The sequence below is a fragment of the Melanotaenia boesemani genome, chromosome 23 (assembly GCF_017639745.1).
Source record: "Melanotaenia boesemani isolate fMelBoe1 chromosome 23, fMelBoe1.pri, whole genome shotgun sequence".
NCBI classification, from domain to species: domain Eukaryota; kingdom Metazoa; phylum Chordata; class Actinopteri; order Atheriniformes; family Melanotaeniidae; genus Melanotaenia; species Melanotaenia boesemani.
Genome location: NC_055704.1, coordinates 21,426,124 through 21,445,355, shown reverse-complemented (window position 1 = coordinate 21,445,355; position 19,232 = coordinate 21,426,124). Strand labels below are relative to the sequence as shown.

The 19,232-nt window shown below is 40.0% G+C and overlaps 1 protein-coding gene and 1 long non-coding RNA gene across 4 annotated transcripts in view; one reads left to right on the top strand and one right to left on the bottom strand.

Annotated features, from left to right (window-relative positions):
* Window positions 1–19,232, top strand: part of plxna4 (plexin A4) — a 248,207-nt gene that overhangs the window by 211,737 nt on the left and 17,238 nt on the right. For all 3 annotated transcript variants that reach the window (XM_041977658.1, XM_041977657.1, XM_041977659.1), the window contains exons 26-29: window positions 5,586–5,689; window positions 8,007–8,106; window positions 10,835–11,025; window positions 15,714–15,883. In XM_041977658.1, coding sequence (XP_041833592.1) covers window positions 5,586–5,689; window positions 8,007–8,106; window positions 10,835–11,025; window positions 15,714–15,883 — 565 coding nt within the window. The remainder of the gene's footprint in view (window positions 1–5,585; window positions 5,690–8,006; window positions 8,107–10,834; window positions 11,026–15,713; window positions 15,884–19,232) is intronic.
* LOC121634757 lies at window positions 527–971 on the bottom strand. Its single transcript, XR_006009288.1, has 3 exons — window positions 915–971; window positions 784–842; window positions 527–693 (listed from the first exon to the last, which is right to left on the bottom strand). It is a non-coding gene; the product is annotated as an uncharacterized LOC121634757 (long non-coding RNA).

Sequence of the window (19,232 nt, the reverse complement as noted above, 5' to 3'; positions counted from 1 at the left end):
ATGGAATGACTCTGCCCCTTAAATATTCATCCTGCCGACAACGCCAGAATGTGGCATGACGAGGGTAGGGCCTTAATAAGTAGCTTCGTTGATAAAAAGGTGTGACAACGCCACCCAGGGGAATTTCACCCCCGGGAACCTTCTAGCTCTTAAAAGTAAGAGCTAGGTTGATATCATGAGCAGAGTCCGTTCCAATTCACAATAATCTTTATTTAAACAATCAAAGTAAAATAAACTGTCGGCGGGTATTTAACAATAAAACTAAAGACACAGGTTGTGGGGAGGGCAACCATTCCCAACATTAACCAAATAGGGGAAAACAAGACAAACTCAAACCAAACCACCAGTGTAGACACATCAACCGTGCTCAAACGACCACCACCAGGAAGGGGAATGTTGCTCGGAGCCCACAGTACCTGTACACAAAACACAGAATTAAAAGTACGCCACCGACAGTTATACTAAAATCTAATAGAAATACGCCATCAAGCAGGACAACCAAGAAAAGGTAAACTTCAGCGCCACAAGTCCAGTGTAATCCGTCCAGCGTAATCAGTCCAGGCACGCCAGAACAGCAGGGCTGCCGATGATCACTTCGCCGAGTCGCCACCTGTATCCGTGCCGGCAACGCGCCGTGCTATCCGGAGTAGAGGAGGAGGGGCAGCCACTGGTGCAATCCCTGCGGCTATACTCCTGCTCACACACACACACCCACCCACACACACACAGGATTGATCAAAACAATTCTTCACTGGTGCAAAACTTATGACAGGGCAGACTCACCACATCCAGGTACCAGCCGCAGCGCGATCACTCCTGTCCACAACCGCGCTTGCCCACAGCTGCGAGTGTGGGAGGCCTAGTTAGCAAGTTAGCCTACACTTCTGCTAAGATGGATATTAGTTGCGGCTTACCTTTTAGGAATGTCCTCCTGCACCCAGCCACGCCAACCTGCCACTGCAGCCACCAGGCAAAGAGGAGGCGAATTCCTAAGCTTCCTATCCCCTGTGCTTTTATACTCCCCCAGCGCCACCAATGTAATAAGTGGTGGTGCTGGCAGCACAGTGCCATCCAGTGGTGAGGAGGTATTAACCCTCCTGTCACATATATATATATATGCCTTGCATGTTTTAGTTCTGTCCAACTCCAGCACACCAGATTCAGATTAAATGAACGGCTTGTCAAGTTCTTTGCAAGCCTGCTAACAAGCCATTCATTTGAGTCAGGTGTGTTAAAGATGGACACCTCTAAAACATGCAGGGCAGTGGTCCCCAAGGACCAGGATTGAGAAACACTGGCTTAGAGCAGTGATTCCCAACCCTGGTCCTCAAGGCACACTATCCTGCAGGTCTTAGGCTTAGCGGGACTTCAGTAGTGTGCTGAAGATCTATATTCAGCCACAAGAGTTTGGCACCACCCCCTCAAACTGGTCACATTTTGCAGTGTGGCCATATTGGTCATTCCAACATGTGCAGCATACCCATGCTGATCCCACAAGTGTCCTTTTGGACTGAGTTGTGAACTCACTGCAGGCTATTCCATTCTCTCCATTCCCAGATTCTGAAGGTAGTCTGTGATGATACTCGCTCTGTGGGGAAAGCATTTTCTATATATAAGTTTTGCCAGTGGGTCTCATTGTTTCTGCAACAAACTCACACATGCACAGAGTGACTGCAGGGGCTGATAAGGATAATGAGACTGTGGCAGGCTGGTCCTGAGACAAATTAGTCAGGAGTGTTGTTATCATGGGTATAGTTGTTAATTCCACAGTGCTGCAAACCATTCTTCCTCAGAGAACTATTGAAGATTGAGCCCAAGAACAAAGAAGTATGGCGAAGTGTTCACCATAGTCATTTTGTTTATGTTCCTAGTAACAAATGTGTCATGTATTTAATGATACCTTTAGTCTTTATCTTTAGAAGAAGACTCCAATTAAACCTCCAAAGCTTAGCTTTTCTCCAGGTAGCTTACACAAACACCCACAGTCTCTTCTGATCAGACTGATTAGAAATCACCAGATATGAGAAGAGGGGTGAATTAAGTTTGCTCTGTTTTTCCCTGAAGTTTAGTCTCTCATTTATTCATTCCTTCCTTTCCTTTTGCTCTGCATCTCTTTCTTTGTTTATTGAGCCTTGACTGGAGACAGGCCCTAATTTGCATCTTTATAGGAAGATGTACTGTATAGAAAAAAAACAACAGGAGAATCTTTATTTCCTGCAGATTTTTCAGATGCAAGCACAATTCTGGCAGATCCTCCAGAGACCAGTCTCGTCATGCACCACAGTGATTGCTGCTTTGTTTTCCTGTTTGTGATCAGAATTGCAGATGACAGTGGTCGACACAAGTGGGAAGCTCAACAAGGAGAGCAGAGACAATAACATATTCATAAAACTCGTGATGTCTGAAAAAGAATAGAGAAATAATCCACACGTTTGTTTTGAAGATGGATTTCCTTTTTTCACTTTTAATAATGTTGCTAGGGCATTGTGAGATTTTTCTATCAAAGCTTTTTATTAATGCTGAGCCTGCACAGCTGTAGGAGCCATGTTGTGTATGTAGTGTAAATGTAATGTGGTTGTAAGGTCATGTAAATTCCCACCTTTTATTGAAAGTCAATGCTGCATGGACAGATTAAAATGTATGGAAATTATATGACTGACATGCTAAAGCTAAAATTTGTTTTTCATCCTCCTAGTTTCTTTGCCTACTTTTGTGGATTTAGGTCTGATTTTAGAAAAAATACATAACGAAAATAAAAAAAGATTTCAGCACACAGTTGTAGCAGCAGTGAGATAAAGGGTTTAAAGCTGTTGGGCAAGGTTTGAGAAGATGACAGCAGGGAGTACTACTATCCTCAGAGTAGGAAAAAAAAAACAGGTGGGCTGCAGAAGGAAAAGTAAGTGTACAAGCCCTAGGTACACCATTGTATCCACATCTAACAATTACAGAAATGATGGAAAGAGCGAGAGCTCAGATCAAGATTTGGTCGAAAAACTTATTTTCAGGCAACTGAATTAGAAGAAAACGTCACTTCCTCCCCTCCCCCCTGAAGTTTTTGTAAAAAGTGATTTTTCAGGGCTTTATTAAAAAATACAGCACTGTAAAGAAAGGAAAATACAGCCTATCTGTGATGTTGAAGGCATCTCTGAGCCCAAAATGAGGAATGCTTGCTAGCAAACTTTCCTTTCAAAAACCTTCGGTTTACAGTGAGATTGAATCCATTTTAAAGCATTGACTGATTAACAACGTCTGTCCCTTCAAAATCCCTGGGAGTAGATGTCATAACAAGGCCTCAGCTGGTGTGGTCACGTAACTTTTGTCATGCTCAATCAACGTATCGGAACAATGCTTGCGACAGGCTTCACTAGCACTGCCCACTAGTGAAGAAACTGACTTAACAACCATGGCAACGTAAAAGATGCATGGAAGTACACTAAACAAAAAATGTAAATGAAACACTTTTGTTTTTGCTCCTATTTTTCAGGGTCTGAACTCAAAAATTCAAGATTTCTTTCTGTAGACACAAAAGACAAATCTGTCGATCTGTGTTAGTGAGCACTTCCATCCTCACAGGTGTGGCACATAAAGATACTGATTAAAAAGCATGATTACTGCACAGGTGTGCCTACAATAAAAGGCCCCTCTAAAATGTGCAGTTTTATCACAAAGCACAATGAAACAGATGTTGCAAGTTTAGAGGAAGCGTGCAATTGGCATGCTGACTGCAGGGATGTCCACCAGAGCTTTCTGGGAATTGAATGTTAATTTCTCTACCATAAGCAGTCTTCAAAAGCATTTCAGAGAATTTGGCAGTACATCCAACTGGCCTCACAACCGTAGACCACATGTAACTACATCAGCCCAGGACCTCCACATCCAGCATCTTCACCCCCAAGACCTTCTGACCAGCCACCCAGACAGCTGCTGCAACAATTGGTTTGCATAACCAAAGAATTTTTGCACAAGCTGTCAGAAAGTTTCTCAGGGAAGCTCATATGCATCCTCATCGGGGTCTTGACCTGACTGCAGTTCATCAATGTATGCTCACATTTGATGGCATCTGGCACATTGGAGAGGTGAATTCCGGTTTTCACAGTGCAGGGCAGACAGCGTCGTGTGGGTCAGCGGTTTGCTTTTGTGAATCGATAAGCCCATGGTGGCAGTGGGATTATGGTATAGGCAGGCGTATATTATGGACAACAAACACAGGTACATTTTATTGCTGCCATAAAATGCACAGAGATACCGTGACAAGATTCTGAAGCCCACTGTTGTACCAATCTTCCACAACCATCACTTCATGTTGCAGCGTGATAATGCACGCCCCTATGTTGCATGGATCTCTACACAATTCCTGGAAACTGAAAACATCCCAGTTCTTGCATGGCCAGCATATTCACCGGACATGTCACCCATTGAGCATGTTTGGGATGCCCCAGATCGGCGTACACGACAGCATGTTCCAGTTCCTGCCAATTTGCAGTAACTTTTTAACAGCCATTGAAGAGGAGTGGACCAACATTCCACAGGCCACAATCAACAATCTGATCAACTCTATGTGAAGATATGTTGAACTGTGTGAGGCAAATGATGGTCAAACTAGATACTGACTGGTTTTCTCTGTTTAGTGTATGAGGACGTAGTGTAGGATTTACATATGATGGGGAGCAAAAAATGGGCCTTAAGAGAAACAAATGAAAGTTAAAGTTAACAAATAAAGCTTCATTATTGTTATTAATCCCTGGACTGGATTGCTTCATGTTATTGCCAGTATACTTTGTGTAACTGTTATGTTCTGACTGGGGATAAATCAGAATTGTTGCTCAAATCTTTCCAACATTAGATTCCAGCTTTTCCTGAATACTCCCTGCAAGATGCCAGCAAACAGTTTATTTTGGTCTCTATCTAAGGACTGTTGTTGTTGTTTTTTGTTCTTTTTTAAGGCATCCATTTTAGTCATCTGCTAACAGCGGCTAAATGGGCAATGTGTGTTGTATTGAAAATAAGGCAGAAGATACTCTAAAACCCACTTTGAGCAGCCTTAGAATAAAGATTGACTTCCATCTGAAAAAATTCAATCTAAATTACATTTCAAGCCACCTCAATCTGAATCAAACAAAGCTTTAAAATATTTTATTTTATATAGGATTTTTGTTTTCTGTTTACATTACCTGTTATCTATAATATAAACTAGTACAAAAATGTTAGTCTAGTCTTTCTTGCAGTAACACAACTTTATTGCTTTTATCACTTAACAATATTGACTGACCCGCCAAACTTATCCTTCAGGATTTGGATCCAATTGTTAGTCTCAGTTGTTGTGGCCAAAAAACAAATGCAATTCTCACAAGTAAATGTTTGACATTAGCAGAACCACCTAAATCATCTCTTTCTTGTCCCACAGGTATGTTAGTACAACAAATAGTATGGCAGGATTTGGAGATGTCTTGACAGATGCATTGAGAAGGGATTAAAATCAAATCTCCCCAGCAGACATGACAAACAAGAACATGAAGTCAAAAGTATCAGTGATGCAGCACGAATATGGTTGGTTGATTTATTTACTTTTTACCTTTTAATTACAGAGTGGCGTCAGGGTCGAGGACAGCGCACAATCTTGCAGGATGAGGACATTACTACAAAGATCGAAGGTGACTGGAAGAGACTAAACATGTTGGCGCACTATCAGGTATGCCAATGATTAAGTAATATATTGTCTTTATTCATTAAAAACTGACAGATCTCATTTTCTATTGGAAGACATTCACATTTTGTTTCTTTCAAGATAGATATAAACTTAAATGTTTTCATTGTTTTTTGCACAACAAAAACAGAAACTGTGCCGAATGCATGTGTAAGATGTTGAGAAAACACCTTTTATATTAAGCAAGACTGATATTTGGCAGTGAACTTCATTAGCTCAAATATATCAGCCTGTCTCTTTACAGTCCATTGTACGTCTGTCTAAAGTATATCTTGGATAACCACTCAATTCACTCCACCTTTTCCTTTTGAATGAACTATTTAATGGACATTTCCAAAGTAATATTTTGGCACAAACATTTGCAAGACAAGGACAGTTGTCTGTCAACGAAACAGTGTGAGGCAGGGAAGTGACCAAAGGCAAAGTAAACATTCAGAAAGAGTAAAAATTTGATTTACTGTTGAAATGTCATCTTCTTTCTGCAATAGAATTGTCTTGGCATAGATACACATCAGTGATCTAGCATATGAAATACTATTTTATGCATAGATGTAGAGTTGATAGCACAAAGAATTGTCTGAATAAACAATTTTTATCAGAGAAATGCACCGGCAAGGAAGATATTTGACACATGAAATAAAAGCAAACACATCTCTGCACCACCTGTCAATGCAGCCACACAGAATGAGTCTGGGTGTGAAAACTGAACTGCTTTGCCAATATAGTGTTAATAATTTCTGCAGCTAAGCAAGTAGTGATTGTTCCCTCCAAGTATAGTTTGTGTGGTGCCTAAATTAAATGTCAGCAGCAGCTAGTGTCAACAGGCTGGGAGTATGAGGTGTGGGTGGAATGGATTAGGAAGCTGATTTGAATCAGAGATAAGATAATGAAGACAGAAGGTAATTCATTTTTTCAGGCAGGGGGAAAAGGGCACCTTATCCTTGACTGAATACCCAAAAAAATAAATAAAACTGTCTACAGATGGTCAGGTTGCTAAGTATGAGCCATAAACAGATTTAAGCATCATCTAAGGGCATCTTCTGCTTTATGCTTGGGTTGCTCTCTGTAGTAATAAAGAATTTTTCACTGAAGCCATAACCCACTCAAATTCCTCTCAAACAGTCCAATTAAACAAACAGATTCCCCCCCTGAAAGCCCAAATATGACTATTTGTTTGAGACTTCCTCCGTTTTATCAAGTATTTTGTCTTCTATGAAGTTAAACTCAGCAATCTGACAGTGATCAGAGTTGATCTGCAGCCTGCCAAACTCCCCACTCAGCATTCACTTATAAAAATTATAAAAGTTTCCTACTCAAAGGTTTATTTCTTGTTCAGAAAAGTCCCCAGTATAACTACAAGGCAAACTAATAGAAAAATAGTGCATTTTCCATATTTATCATCCCATGACATGTCTCTCCTCCTCATTTCCTTCTGGAAAAGGTGGTCTGTTTTCTATTTTTTTTCTCCTAATGCTATTTACTCAAATGCCACTCCTCCATTTCACATTTCATTATGTCCCACTGCTCATCCTCGATTCAACATATAAGAGCAGTGATCAGGAAATATACTTGAGGGTTTTGGAGAGCTGCTATACTCCCCACAAAGGTATAACAAGATCTGCCCTGTGGGCCTTCTGCTAACAATGATATAAACATATTATGCATAAGGAGCAGATTGAGAGATTGGGGGGGGGGTCATTCGCGGTAATGACAAAATTGTAATGCCTCAGCTCATGTATGCACACATACATGCAAACTAAAGCCGGCTGGTCCCATCCACCAACACAATGGTAAAGATTACTTCAATTAACCCTGCAGCACAGCCTGATTATGCAAAATAGAGGTATCGTGTGTGTGTGCATGCATGCGTGTGTGTGTGTGTGTTTATGGCTGGAAAAAGCCTCACCCCAGCTGCATTAATTGAATCCAGTTTGGCAGACTGGGGAATGAGAATTGTACGATTGATTCATTCATTTCCACACACTTATTTACACATAAACCAAGGCAAACACATATGCTGCTTGATACTTTACATCTTTATACCTGAGTGGAAAGTGTTTTTTAATAGACTACAGGATGTCCCCTCTAACCTAGGCATGTAAAATGTTATGCTATAAACTTTCTCTCCTCCTGTCATTTATCATACGTATGTGTGGGCTGAAAAGAGCGCACTGTTGCTCTGTTTACTCACAAAACCAGAATAGATGGAAGATAATACAGAAAATTTACACCAATGGAATGATATATTCTAATTGGTTGTGTTAGAAATCTCTGTTTCATGATACGCATGTCTGTTTTCCAGGTCCCTGATAATGCAGTGATGGCTCTGGTTCCCAAGCAAGTTACAGCCTACAACTCAGTAAACAACTCTACTGTCTCTCGAACGTCTGCAAGTAAATATGGTAAGCAGTCAAGTTCTGCACACCTTTACATCTTGGATGTTTCTATTTCACAGAGCCACTGAGATCTTAAAGCCAGACTGTCACACACAAACACACACACAGATAATGCAGTTTGGAGTTTAATTTATCCTGAATGTTAACCCTCAACTAGCCTGAAATTAGCTTAGGTGCACTTTGCATGCTGCATAGCTTCCTTCTCAGTATATAGTCTCTTTTGGTGATGTAAAGTTGGGTTTTCCTTGCACTAAACCTAACTTTTGGAATAGTGGCTAGAAAGTTCAACCTTGGTCTCCTCAGATTATAACACACCCTTTTGGAAGACTTGAAAAATTGTTCTGCAAATTTGCAAGTTGGGCTTGGATGTTTGTCATCATCACAAAATGCATGAATCTTGCAACCTTACTCTATAGTCCAGACTTATCAAACATATTGGAGGTTGTTGTCACATCTAGTACACAACCAGTACTTGCCAGAAATCCCTGCATTTCCCTCTGTGCTGCTGTTGGTCTCCTGGCAGCATCCCTGACCACTTTTCATCTTGACATTTTATCAGTTTTGGGGGGATGTCCAATTCTTTGCGATGACACTGTTGTCCCATATTTCCTCAACCTTTTAAATACTGTCTTTGCTGTGGACCTATTTTTTTGTACCCTTCTCCTGATACCTGTCAACAATGAGATCCCTTTGACTCTTTGTAAGCATTCTTCTCTGTGAACCAAGGCTTTTGCTGTAGCAGGCAACTGAGTATGTCAGGAAAATCCTACTTGGTTAGCTGAACTTTATTTGTACAGTTTTACAATGCAATTTTAATCACCTGGGATTTTTTTGTGGTGAAAAAAGAAGACATGTGGTCTTATAAAATAAATTGATGTGTGATGGCTTTGTGTATGTTTATAAAATTCAGTTAAAACATTTCTTTAGTCTTTTTTTTTGTTAAAAAACCATTAATAAGAAAGAAGCAGATCATTTCAACATTAATCTGGACCTATGTGTGACATTTAAGTCAGCATTATTTGCCCTTTTATTGCTGTGGCTTTGATCATCCCGCTCTAATAGGTCATGCACACTTGATATCATATGATATTTATAAACAGAAATAAACTTAAGGAATCATCTAAGTCAGACATGGCAATAAAATGTCAAACCTGTGGATCTAAATCTTGTAATAGAGAAAGTAGGAAGAAAAAAACGTGAATCCTGCAGCAGTTGAAACTTGAAGACCGTGTGTCAACAACATCAAACCTGGAAATACAAGGCACAAATTAGAGTAGTTGAAAGGATTTTTAAAACATAAAGAGACCGAGCAGACCCTTCCCTTGGTTGTTCACGCCTCTTGAAACACAGAGGAGAGTCCTCTCATCCTTCCATGTGGCAGGGTTTTTTCCGTCTGTCCGTCTGCTTCACGGCTCCTTGAACCTGCAAAACCATCAAGTTACATCCTGATCAAAGGGCTAGCCTCTCTGGCCACAAACACTTGAGACACTTCAAATGTGGTGCCACATTATTAGCATCGCCTCATCTCCATATGGTCGCACCTCATCTCTCGGGCACCAAATTAGACCAGATAGGACAAGGTGAGTGGTGCAACAGAGGACGGAAGCTAGTAATGTCTCTTTCCAGTATATTTTTTATGGGATCGACTTCAAATATAAATGTAACACACTCCACAACTGGTGTGGTACTTCAGAGCGACTTTGAACTCTCCCTGGGTACTATGGCCAGATAACAAAGATCGAGACAAGCCTGAATTTGACAGAACCGCAGAGGAGAGAGAGTTGTGCAAAAAAATGAAAGATTCAGACAAACATAGTGACATGTTGATTCAGAGTATGAAACGAGAAGCCTTTGTGTTTGATGCAGAATGTAATTTTTCCATCGGAAACCACAAGGAAAAACATCAGAAAATAACACCCTGTGTGTACAGAGCTAGCTCAGAATAGAATCCAACTCGAAATCTCTCCTGTGTAACACTGGTTCTGCATCACCCTCAGCTGTAGGACTTCCTGAATAATTAACACAAAATGAATTCACTGTTTGACATTTACAAACTCATCCGATTACCCACAATCTCAAAAACACCATCATTAGTTTTACTCTTTACCCTTTGTTCAGAAAGGTATCACAGAATATACCCAGATTAAATAATGCTCATTGAAGTGTCCTGTAGATTGATCATACTGTGATCAAATTCAAATATGAGCAGTCAATATATACTCACACTCTCTCTGTATCTGTTGCCTCCAGCTCCCCCCCCTCATCCTCTTCTCAAACTTCACCCACTGATCAATTTTTTTCACACTGTGTAAACATTCATTGAGCCATGTGTTTTGAAATGTCATCGCCACTCTGGCCACTGGGTGGGCCATACATATTTCATCTCGTCTGACACCTTTTCGATTTTGTGTCAGCTAGCCATGTCATGTCTTGTCAGTTGGAGAAGAAGCCATGAAAAATTAACCATGCAGACTTTCTAAAAGTTTCATATCCAATCTTCCAGACCTTTAAATTGAAAGCCTCGAGCCAAGAAGAGTATTCTGTTTTTAACAATGCAGGATAAGGTCACCTCTTTGGTTGTATTTTCGTTGTTGTTTGTGTTGCCTGAGCCACAGATTTGTGTCCACAAATAAAATGTAAAAGAAGGTGAACGGAAAGAAAGTGAACACTGTGGCTCTTTGACCTTTTGATTCAGATCAACTCTACATGAAATAACACAAGTTGTTCTTCACAGAGAACATGATAAAGTACACCGGAAGCCCAGACAGCCTGCGCTCTCGCACTCCCATGATCACTCCCGACCTCGAAAGTGGCGTGAAAGTTTGGCACTTGGTTAAGAACCATGAGCACGGAGACCAGAAGGAAGGAGATCGCGGCAGCAAAATGGTCTCTGAAATTTACCTGACACGACTTCTTGCCACCAAGGTGAGCGATCTGTTTTTAAAAAGTCTTTTTTTTATTGTATTATTCATAATGCAGCCGGTTTATTGTGCTAAATTTGGATTTAAGATCTTGCAGCAAATTGTCCAGCAGTATCTGTACTTCCTGTATGTCTTGAAGCAGTTATACAGGTGAAAAGCTAAAAGGTCACTGTAACCTTCATCCTTTAATGACAAAAAAAACATGACTTTATTTAAATATTCATGATTACTGTGGATGAGTCATCTCAGTGTATAAGATTATTCAAATATTCCTACAGGTGAGAAAAAGAAAATAGATATTTCTGTTTGTTTTCTTTTTTCATTACTGTTTCATTGATGCAGCAGTCTCAGCCTAAAGAAGAAAAGACCCAGAAAACTAGTGAAGGCTACAAAAAGAGAGAAAGATGGCAAAAATAGAAATGCAGATAAAATGAGACTCTTTGAACGTGCCTAGCGACAATAGCCCCCAAGATAAAAAAAAAAAAAAAAAAAAGCAGTTAATTTGGTTTGGAGGGAAATGTGACTTTGATCCAACAGCTGAATGCAAATTCACAATCCACTCCTAAATCACCTTGTCCCTCTTTTTTTCATCAAGACTAACATTATCAGACACAGACGGGAACAGGCATAGAGGGGAGGTAAACGAAAGTGGGAGGCTATACACTGAAAATGTTCAGGTTGTAATTGTTTGAATCAGGAACATTTCAGTTTTTTTTTTTTTTAAATCCACTCTGTCCCTTTGTTGAGCTGTCTACACCAGCTCAGGTTTGTGCGTGACAAATGTGCAGTGGCAGGTGGATAAAACATCATTTGTAGATTGCATTGTGCTGTAAAGCAGACCACTGAAAACTTGTTCCCCTCATAAACAGCATCAGGGCTTAAAGTATTCCAGCACTGTGCTGCATCTTCGACATGCAGAGTTTGTGCGGTGAAACACTGACTAGACCGGTGACTAACTGAAAACGTAGGCTATGGGGCCATACAGCTGGGGTGGCTGTAGCTCAGGAGGAAGAGCAGTTGTCTTTCAACTAGAAGTGGATTGATTCCAGGCTTTCCCTGACTACATGTTGAAGTGTGATTTGAGTGAATCAAGTTGACTGGAAAAGTGCTATATAAGTACAGTCCATTCACCTTTTCATATCAGTTTTGTTAATGGGAGTGTAGAGGCAAAAAAGTTACTCTGTCAAGGATGAGGAGTCTGGTTCTGAAGTGAAAAGTGATTATAAGTTTATTGAACACAGAATTAGAATACAGAGAATAGAATTGCAATTCGAGACACTGTTCAGAGGTCTGACAGCACAGAGATCTGAAGAGAATCTGATAAGAAACACACATGCAGCATCTTTTAAGCAGAATGATCACGTCACAGCACATCATATATCTTGTGAATTAAAAACAAAGAGATTGTCTGTTCCTCACACAGGATTAGACACTTCAGCAAACCTAATGAGCTTTTGCATTTTATTGACGCACATAAACAACCCCAGTGACATTAAGGCAGGATGCCCTGCTGGGTCATCCTGAGGCATCTGGCTAGTATCAGATAAGTCACACAGGTCAGAGTGAACTGTTCTAAAGAATGCATCCACTTTTACGATAGCAACAGGCTACTCAGTATTAAACTCAATTACCAAGAACTTAAACAATCTGTTTACCTTGAGAGTGATCAGTAGAACACAATATAGTAAAGGGAATAATATGAAATTTCCACAACAGGAGGGAAGGTAAATTTGCGAAGCCTGGAGAAACCATACTAATTGACAACAGACCAATTCATAATTTTTTATCATAGAGACCCTTCCAAACAGTTATGAGCTACACTGGGAGGTTTATAAAATGCAGATATTTTTGTTGTTTCTGACGCACTCTGTCCAGTGGTGAGACTCATACTCCAAAATCAGAGCTATGTTTAAAAATCATTCTCTTTAAAGCCTTTTTAACGTCTTCCATAGCTACCAAAAATGTCTTTGCGCTTTGACCATCTATTTAATGCAAAAATTCATCTTACCTTTTCTACAGCCCTATGAAATGTGTTAATGAAGTACTTTTTTTTTTTACAGATATCAATTGTTAGTGTGTTTGTAGTTTCAGTGCATTTTGAATGTCTTTAAGATAAAACTTAAATTAATGCCATATGTTTCCCAGTTAATGCAGAAAAATTACTAATTCTAAAAATCCAATTTACTTTCTCCTGTCTTTGAACTCAGTGGTGGACGAAATACGTAGATTAGCCCACACCTTTTAATAAACATATGCTTGGGTCTGTCGGCATTGGATGGATGGATATAGATTTTTGGGGTAAAATGTGTAATATTTTTCTCTAATACATATAAAATTAAAAGTAGCATTTAAATTAAATACCAAGCTACAAATGACACCGAAGTACAGTACTTAATCACATTTACCATTCACTTCTGCATTCCTAGAGAATGACTGTGCAGATGAGTTGGCAGAATTTGGTCATTAATTAACAGGGTAGAAGAGGTGTCAGCATGCCTGTTACACAGGACATAATAAGCAACATATGAGAGAAACTAATATAACAAATTGGTGAATACAGAATAGAAAGAAGCCAGAGAGCATGGAGCAGCTGTCACCATCACACATGCTGTACGGTCTTCCACACACCTTCACACATGCACATGCCGCCTCACAGCTTCTGAGAGTCGCTCCATTTTCCTGCCGTTATCACGCTGTGGAGTGAAGGAAAGTTTTTTTCTGCTGCCGATAGATCATCTTCTCAGATGGATTGTTTAAGTGAAATACCCAGTTTATCTTGCCTGGCCATCTCTCTTGCTGAGAAATGATTAGACAGGCAGGAACTGTAATTGACTGTTTGGCTTTCACCTTGCCAATAAATGCTTCTCCCTGGATACATAGAGCTAATATGGGAAACTTAAGCTATCAGTGATGGTTTGAGTGCAGGTTTTGGATGTTTGAATGTGTGGAGTGGCACAGAAAAGGGTTGCATTTTCTCCCTTCACTTTTACACTGAAAAGTATCTGTTTGTGTCTCTACCTCCCCTCAATATTTGGATTGCTTGTATTTCTTGCATTTCATTAAGGATGCAGGCAGCATCACAACATCAGATGACACATTGTGTTTAGAGTGCAGTAATGACAAAGTGGATTGTTGTTCAGGGGGGTGGATTGGCAGTTTTAGCTCCACCAGGGAACAAGAGAACCCTGTGATGATGACAGTGTTGATACTGGAGCACCCCTTAGATAAAGGATGACGTAAAATATCACAGGTTCAGCACACACACACGGGTATACATGCACATACAAAACATTAGGGATTCCCTCACCAGATAATGCAGACTGTCAATAGGAAGCATGACAGATTGATAAAGATATGTGATCCCATCTTCATAGAAAAGTGATAAGCTATTGGGAATACAGGCCACATAAGAATTACAGCTGTGATTGTCAGACTAATGGGCTTCCCTCCTCCATTTCTCATCTACCTCTCTTGATTCTGTGATTCGGTCACCCGCCCCAACCAAATTGGATTTTCATTTGCCAGTGCCTGTACACACCTCATCTGCCACACTCAATGGCCTCTTTTTCTGATAGGAAACCTCTGTCGTTTCATTTCCACCTCTCGCTTTCTCCAATGCATCCCATCAACTTGTTCTTTACAAGAGGATTAGATTCTTTCACTCTGTGTCTCTCTTCTCCCTTCTCCTCTTCCTCCTCCTTAAAGTCGCCAACATTAAATCAAATTAGGGTCAATGGTGCAGCGTGGGAGCTAATCCAGCAGCACAAAGAGGCTTAGGAGATGCGCCTCCTGTTCTCAGATATTATTAAAAGTCAGCTGTGAAATAACAATTTCCTTTACCAAAGCTGCAAGCAGATTTAGTAGCCAGGCCTGTGAGATAGAAGTCAGGCACATAAACATCGAAGTGAGGGTACAAAATGAAATACACTGAACAACTCAAACTGTCATTGTTAAAAAAAATTAAGTTTATGGCAATCGTTCTGTCAGCATTAGTCAGTTGTGTGTCATAAAATGAATCAGCTCTGTGTGTCATGATCAGAACCAATAAATTCATATTTTAACATGCTGAAACTGTAAATGGGTCAAAGACTTATATTTTTTTTTTTTACCTTATTTTGGTTGTTTTTAAGCTTTCTTCAACCAGGCAAGTCATTAAGTAATAATTATTTTCTAGAACACAGCCAACATCACCATTGCCTGATATTGGAAGGAATGTCTTTTGACCAAGAGTCAGTTTGGTGAGATGAGTACATTACAAACAGGAATCCAGTTTTAGCATTAACCTTGGACTGTAACCTACTGATATGAAATCCTTCCAAAACTTCAGAATTTTTTGGAAACAAACTTTTTGTACTGATATATGCAAGATGCCTTGAATTTTTTAAATGCAGAAATGGGATGGATGTGTACATTACCCCATAATTATTAATAACATAACATAAAATAATAACATTAATCAGGGCACAACAACTAAAGATGGAAACATTAAAGTAATCTCCTATTGCAACACTGAAGTATCAAATGGTAATATATATTTAAAAATAATCAAGATGTAACATGAAAATAATGATGGTGAAAGAAACTTTAAATTTCAGCCTTTAAATATTTTGCAAAAAGTGTTAAAGTCAAACTTGAAGCACTTACGTAGCGACTAAGACATTAACTCAGAACTCTCCTTTTCCTGCTTAACAGGGTACGTTACAGAAGTTTGTGGATGACCTGTTTGAGACCATCTTCAGCACAGCCCATCGAGGCAGCGCTCTGCCACTGGCCATTAAATACATGTTTGACTTCCTGGATGAGCAGGCCGACAAACACAACATCCATGACCCACATGTGCGACACACATGGAAGAGCAACTGGTGAGTCTGAATATGGAAGAAATGTACATACACCAAGACTTAAGGGTATTGAATTATAGAAACAGTCACTTTGATGGACACTTCTGATTACTTATTTGTACCCCAGTGTGGCTGCTTTCATGGCCTCCAGTACATTTTGGCACATTTAAAATGCCATTTCCCTGTCAGTGCCAAGTTTCACCACAAGCTTCTTCCCTTCCTAATATCCATTGACCACAGGGGTGTGTAATCTTCATTAAACCCAACCACAAGGGGCTAATCCAATTGGCTGCCAAGGCTCTCCGTCTATTATCATGGGTAACTGGGCCAAAAGAATGCTTGTCACAGTGGAAATCTCCATAGTGACAAATGTGCACTCCCAGGTGCACAAGTACACCATAAAATTAATATCAGCTTTTTAATTCGGACAATACTGACCTCTGTGAGCCCACCTTGTAATGCTAGTTGAAGTTAAATAACCAACTCTTAGCTAGAATGGAGAAAGAAGAAAAATGAAGAGGTGAATAGGAAGTGAACACAGTGGGAGTTAAATGCACACTAATATCTCGTTAGCCTCCTAGCCTCTGCCAAGATCCCAGCATGCATCAGTCAACGCAAGGCTCAGAAGAGCCACAGAGATGGGAGAAAGAAAAAAAAAAAGACTTATGTACTAAGGAACAAATGGATATGACTGACTCGGGGGAGGCTACATGAGAAATATTATTTGCGTAAGGTAATTTTGGAAGTTTTTTTGTTTTCATTATTAGAAGGTTTGCAGTGTGTTAAGTGTTTTTGACAGCACAAGGGGTTGCTGTTACCTTACTTTTAATGGGCTCTCAGTATAATGCTGTAAATGAATAGCAATTTATCACAACACATTTAGACAAAGAGCCACTTACACTAGACACAGTTGATGCTGATGCCTCTACAGATATCCCCTCTGTGTGGGATGAGCATCTCACTGTATCTTTTGCGCTTCTCACTGTGAGTGCATATGCATAACCTTGAGTAGATTCAAACGACAGCAATCTTAGCTGCGACAAAAGCTCTCATTTGGTCTTATTGTGGGAAATAATCATGCCAATGTCCCTTCCAAGCTGTGCCCCTGTTCCATTAAGCCCAACAGTCCCATTGTCATATAACACATCATTAACTGCCACTGCAGTGAGAGCCCCCACCCTCCAATACAACCCCCACCTCATCTTCAGGGTTTCCCCTTCTATCAGTATAAGCTGCATGTTCTCATGGAAGCCTTTTCCTGTAGCATTTGTTTTATCATAGTTTCTTTTATGAAGAGGTTTTTGTTTGTTTGTTTTCTTAAACTCAGACTGAAATCCATTTTACATGTGATGTGTGCACATCTTTATTCTGTGTAGCTGCTTTAAGAAAAAAATTTACTTGCTGTCAAAACTGCAGGTTATGTTTGGTTCCTCTTTTTTTCTGTGTAAATTGTCTGTGGAATTGAAATAGACCTAAAGGTGGCATAATGAATTTATTCTAGTCCAAGAAATAATAATGGATCATCTTACAATTTATGACTTCTTTCACAACAGTCATCTGATGCTATTCCTACCTGTACATGTACATTTAATGTTAAAGGGACAAAAGCTTAAATTGTTTGCACAATGTTTAAATGACTTTTTAAATGTCAGTTGTGTCTGCATTGTGTTGAGTTCTCCTGCATATTTAAGTGTGTGTGTACATGAGTCTCAGGCTGCCGGAGCATCTCCAGATGGTATCCTTTGGATTAATGGCAGTGCATCATCGTCTGCTCTCATCCTCTCTCTTCTGTGTTTGCATGTCTGTCTATCGGCACAGTGTTTGTCATGTTAGGATGGAACAGACAGAATTTTAATTACTGTGCAAAACTGGCAGATACATGCAGATCACCACCTATCCTCAGTCTTACTGCAGTCCCACCCTGCTCAGATTGTAAACAGAACCATTATAAGACATCCAGCTTACTCTATATGCTAGTAATCGACTAATAATCTACTGTAATGCATCATTTGCATATGCTATTATATATATATATATATATATATATATATATGTGTGTGTGTACACACACACACACACACACACACACCCAATATTGGCTGCACTTTGTAGTTACACATAAATTGAGTAGTTTTGTTTGTGTTGGCCAGCAGGACTTTTAGACAAGAGATGCCCTTGATCTTGGCAGCTGATATCTCGCCTAATCCCTGACCAAAAGAGCTGATCACATCCATCATTCATATTTCTTTAAACCTGCTCAGCACGAGTTAATAGCCAAATTTCTATGCTTTGCCTATTTTCAGTGGATAACATGTTGATATTAACATGGTCATTTTCAACACAATTGAAATAAATTGTGCAGGGAACATCATCTTTGTGGCAACTAATGCTCCACTGAAACAGCAGATTACCAACAATCTAGGCAGCACAGCAGTGGTGCTAATATCCCTTTGATCTCTGCCTCTAATCCCACTAGATTCTTTGCTAAGATTAATATTGAAATCATAATGCGGAGTTTTTCCTTCCCAGGTCCAAATCCTCTTTTGTTAGATTGTACATCTGAATTGCTTTGTGGGTGGTTGTGCTGGAATTAATGTGTAGTGGAGAGCACCAGTAGTGAATGATTACATTTGGGGGGGGGGGGGGGGGGGGGGGGGGGGGTGGTATTATCCCCTCTTCTTTTGATTTCGTGTCACACACTGAAACTTTTGTGTATTAGAGTGCAGTGTCTTCTCCTATTGGTTTTTGCCACATCAGCTAAAAACATATAGCCGAGGGAATAGTAAAGATACGGTCATCCAAGTAACAATCAGCTCTTTAATACCACCTGAGCCCCTTTCTCTGCAGCACACAGATAAAGACGGCCTTATATCTATTCATTTTGACAGAAACAAGCCCAACAAATAAATAGACATGTATATTTTTATTATTCTGGACAGGCACAAAATAGACCCACTTGCACAAAACAGGTAATATGAACTGTGTCACTGTACAGCCTCCGGTGAGGACCACTGGACACTGTTGGGGGGGGGGGGAGGAGAAGAATGAGAGCCAGCCACCACCTGGGTTTTAAGATAAAGGCTTTATTGAATTGCATGCACACAGCAGCACTAGCAGGGCCGGTGTACTATCTTTGCAAAGTGAATGAATCCTTGTCCCCTCTGGTGAATAATATGTACATGCCTATTGACTAGCTGACTGTAGCAAATTTGAAAATGGCATTTAGAGACTTAATCTCAGAGCAGTTCAACTGGACACAAAGAATTGTTTTCCCTTCATGCTCTTTGTTCCTGTGTTTGAATGGCTGGTTAAGCATTTTGTCACTGACGTAGAGCTGAACAAGATCGGTTCATTAACTGATCATTAGCTC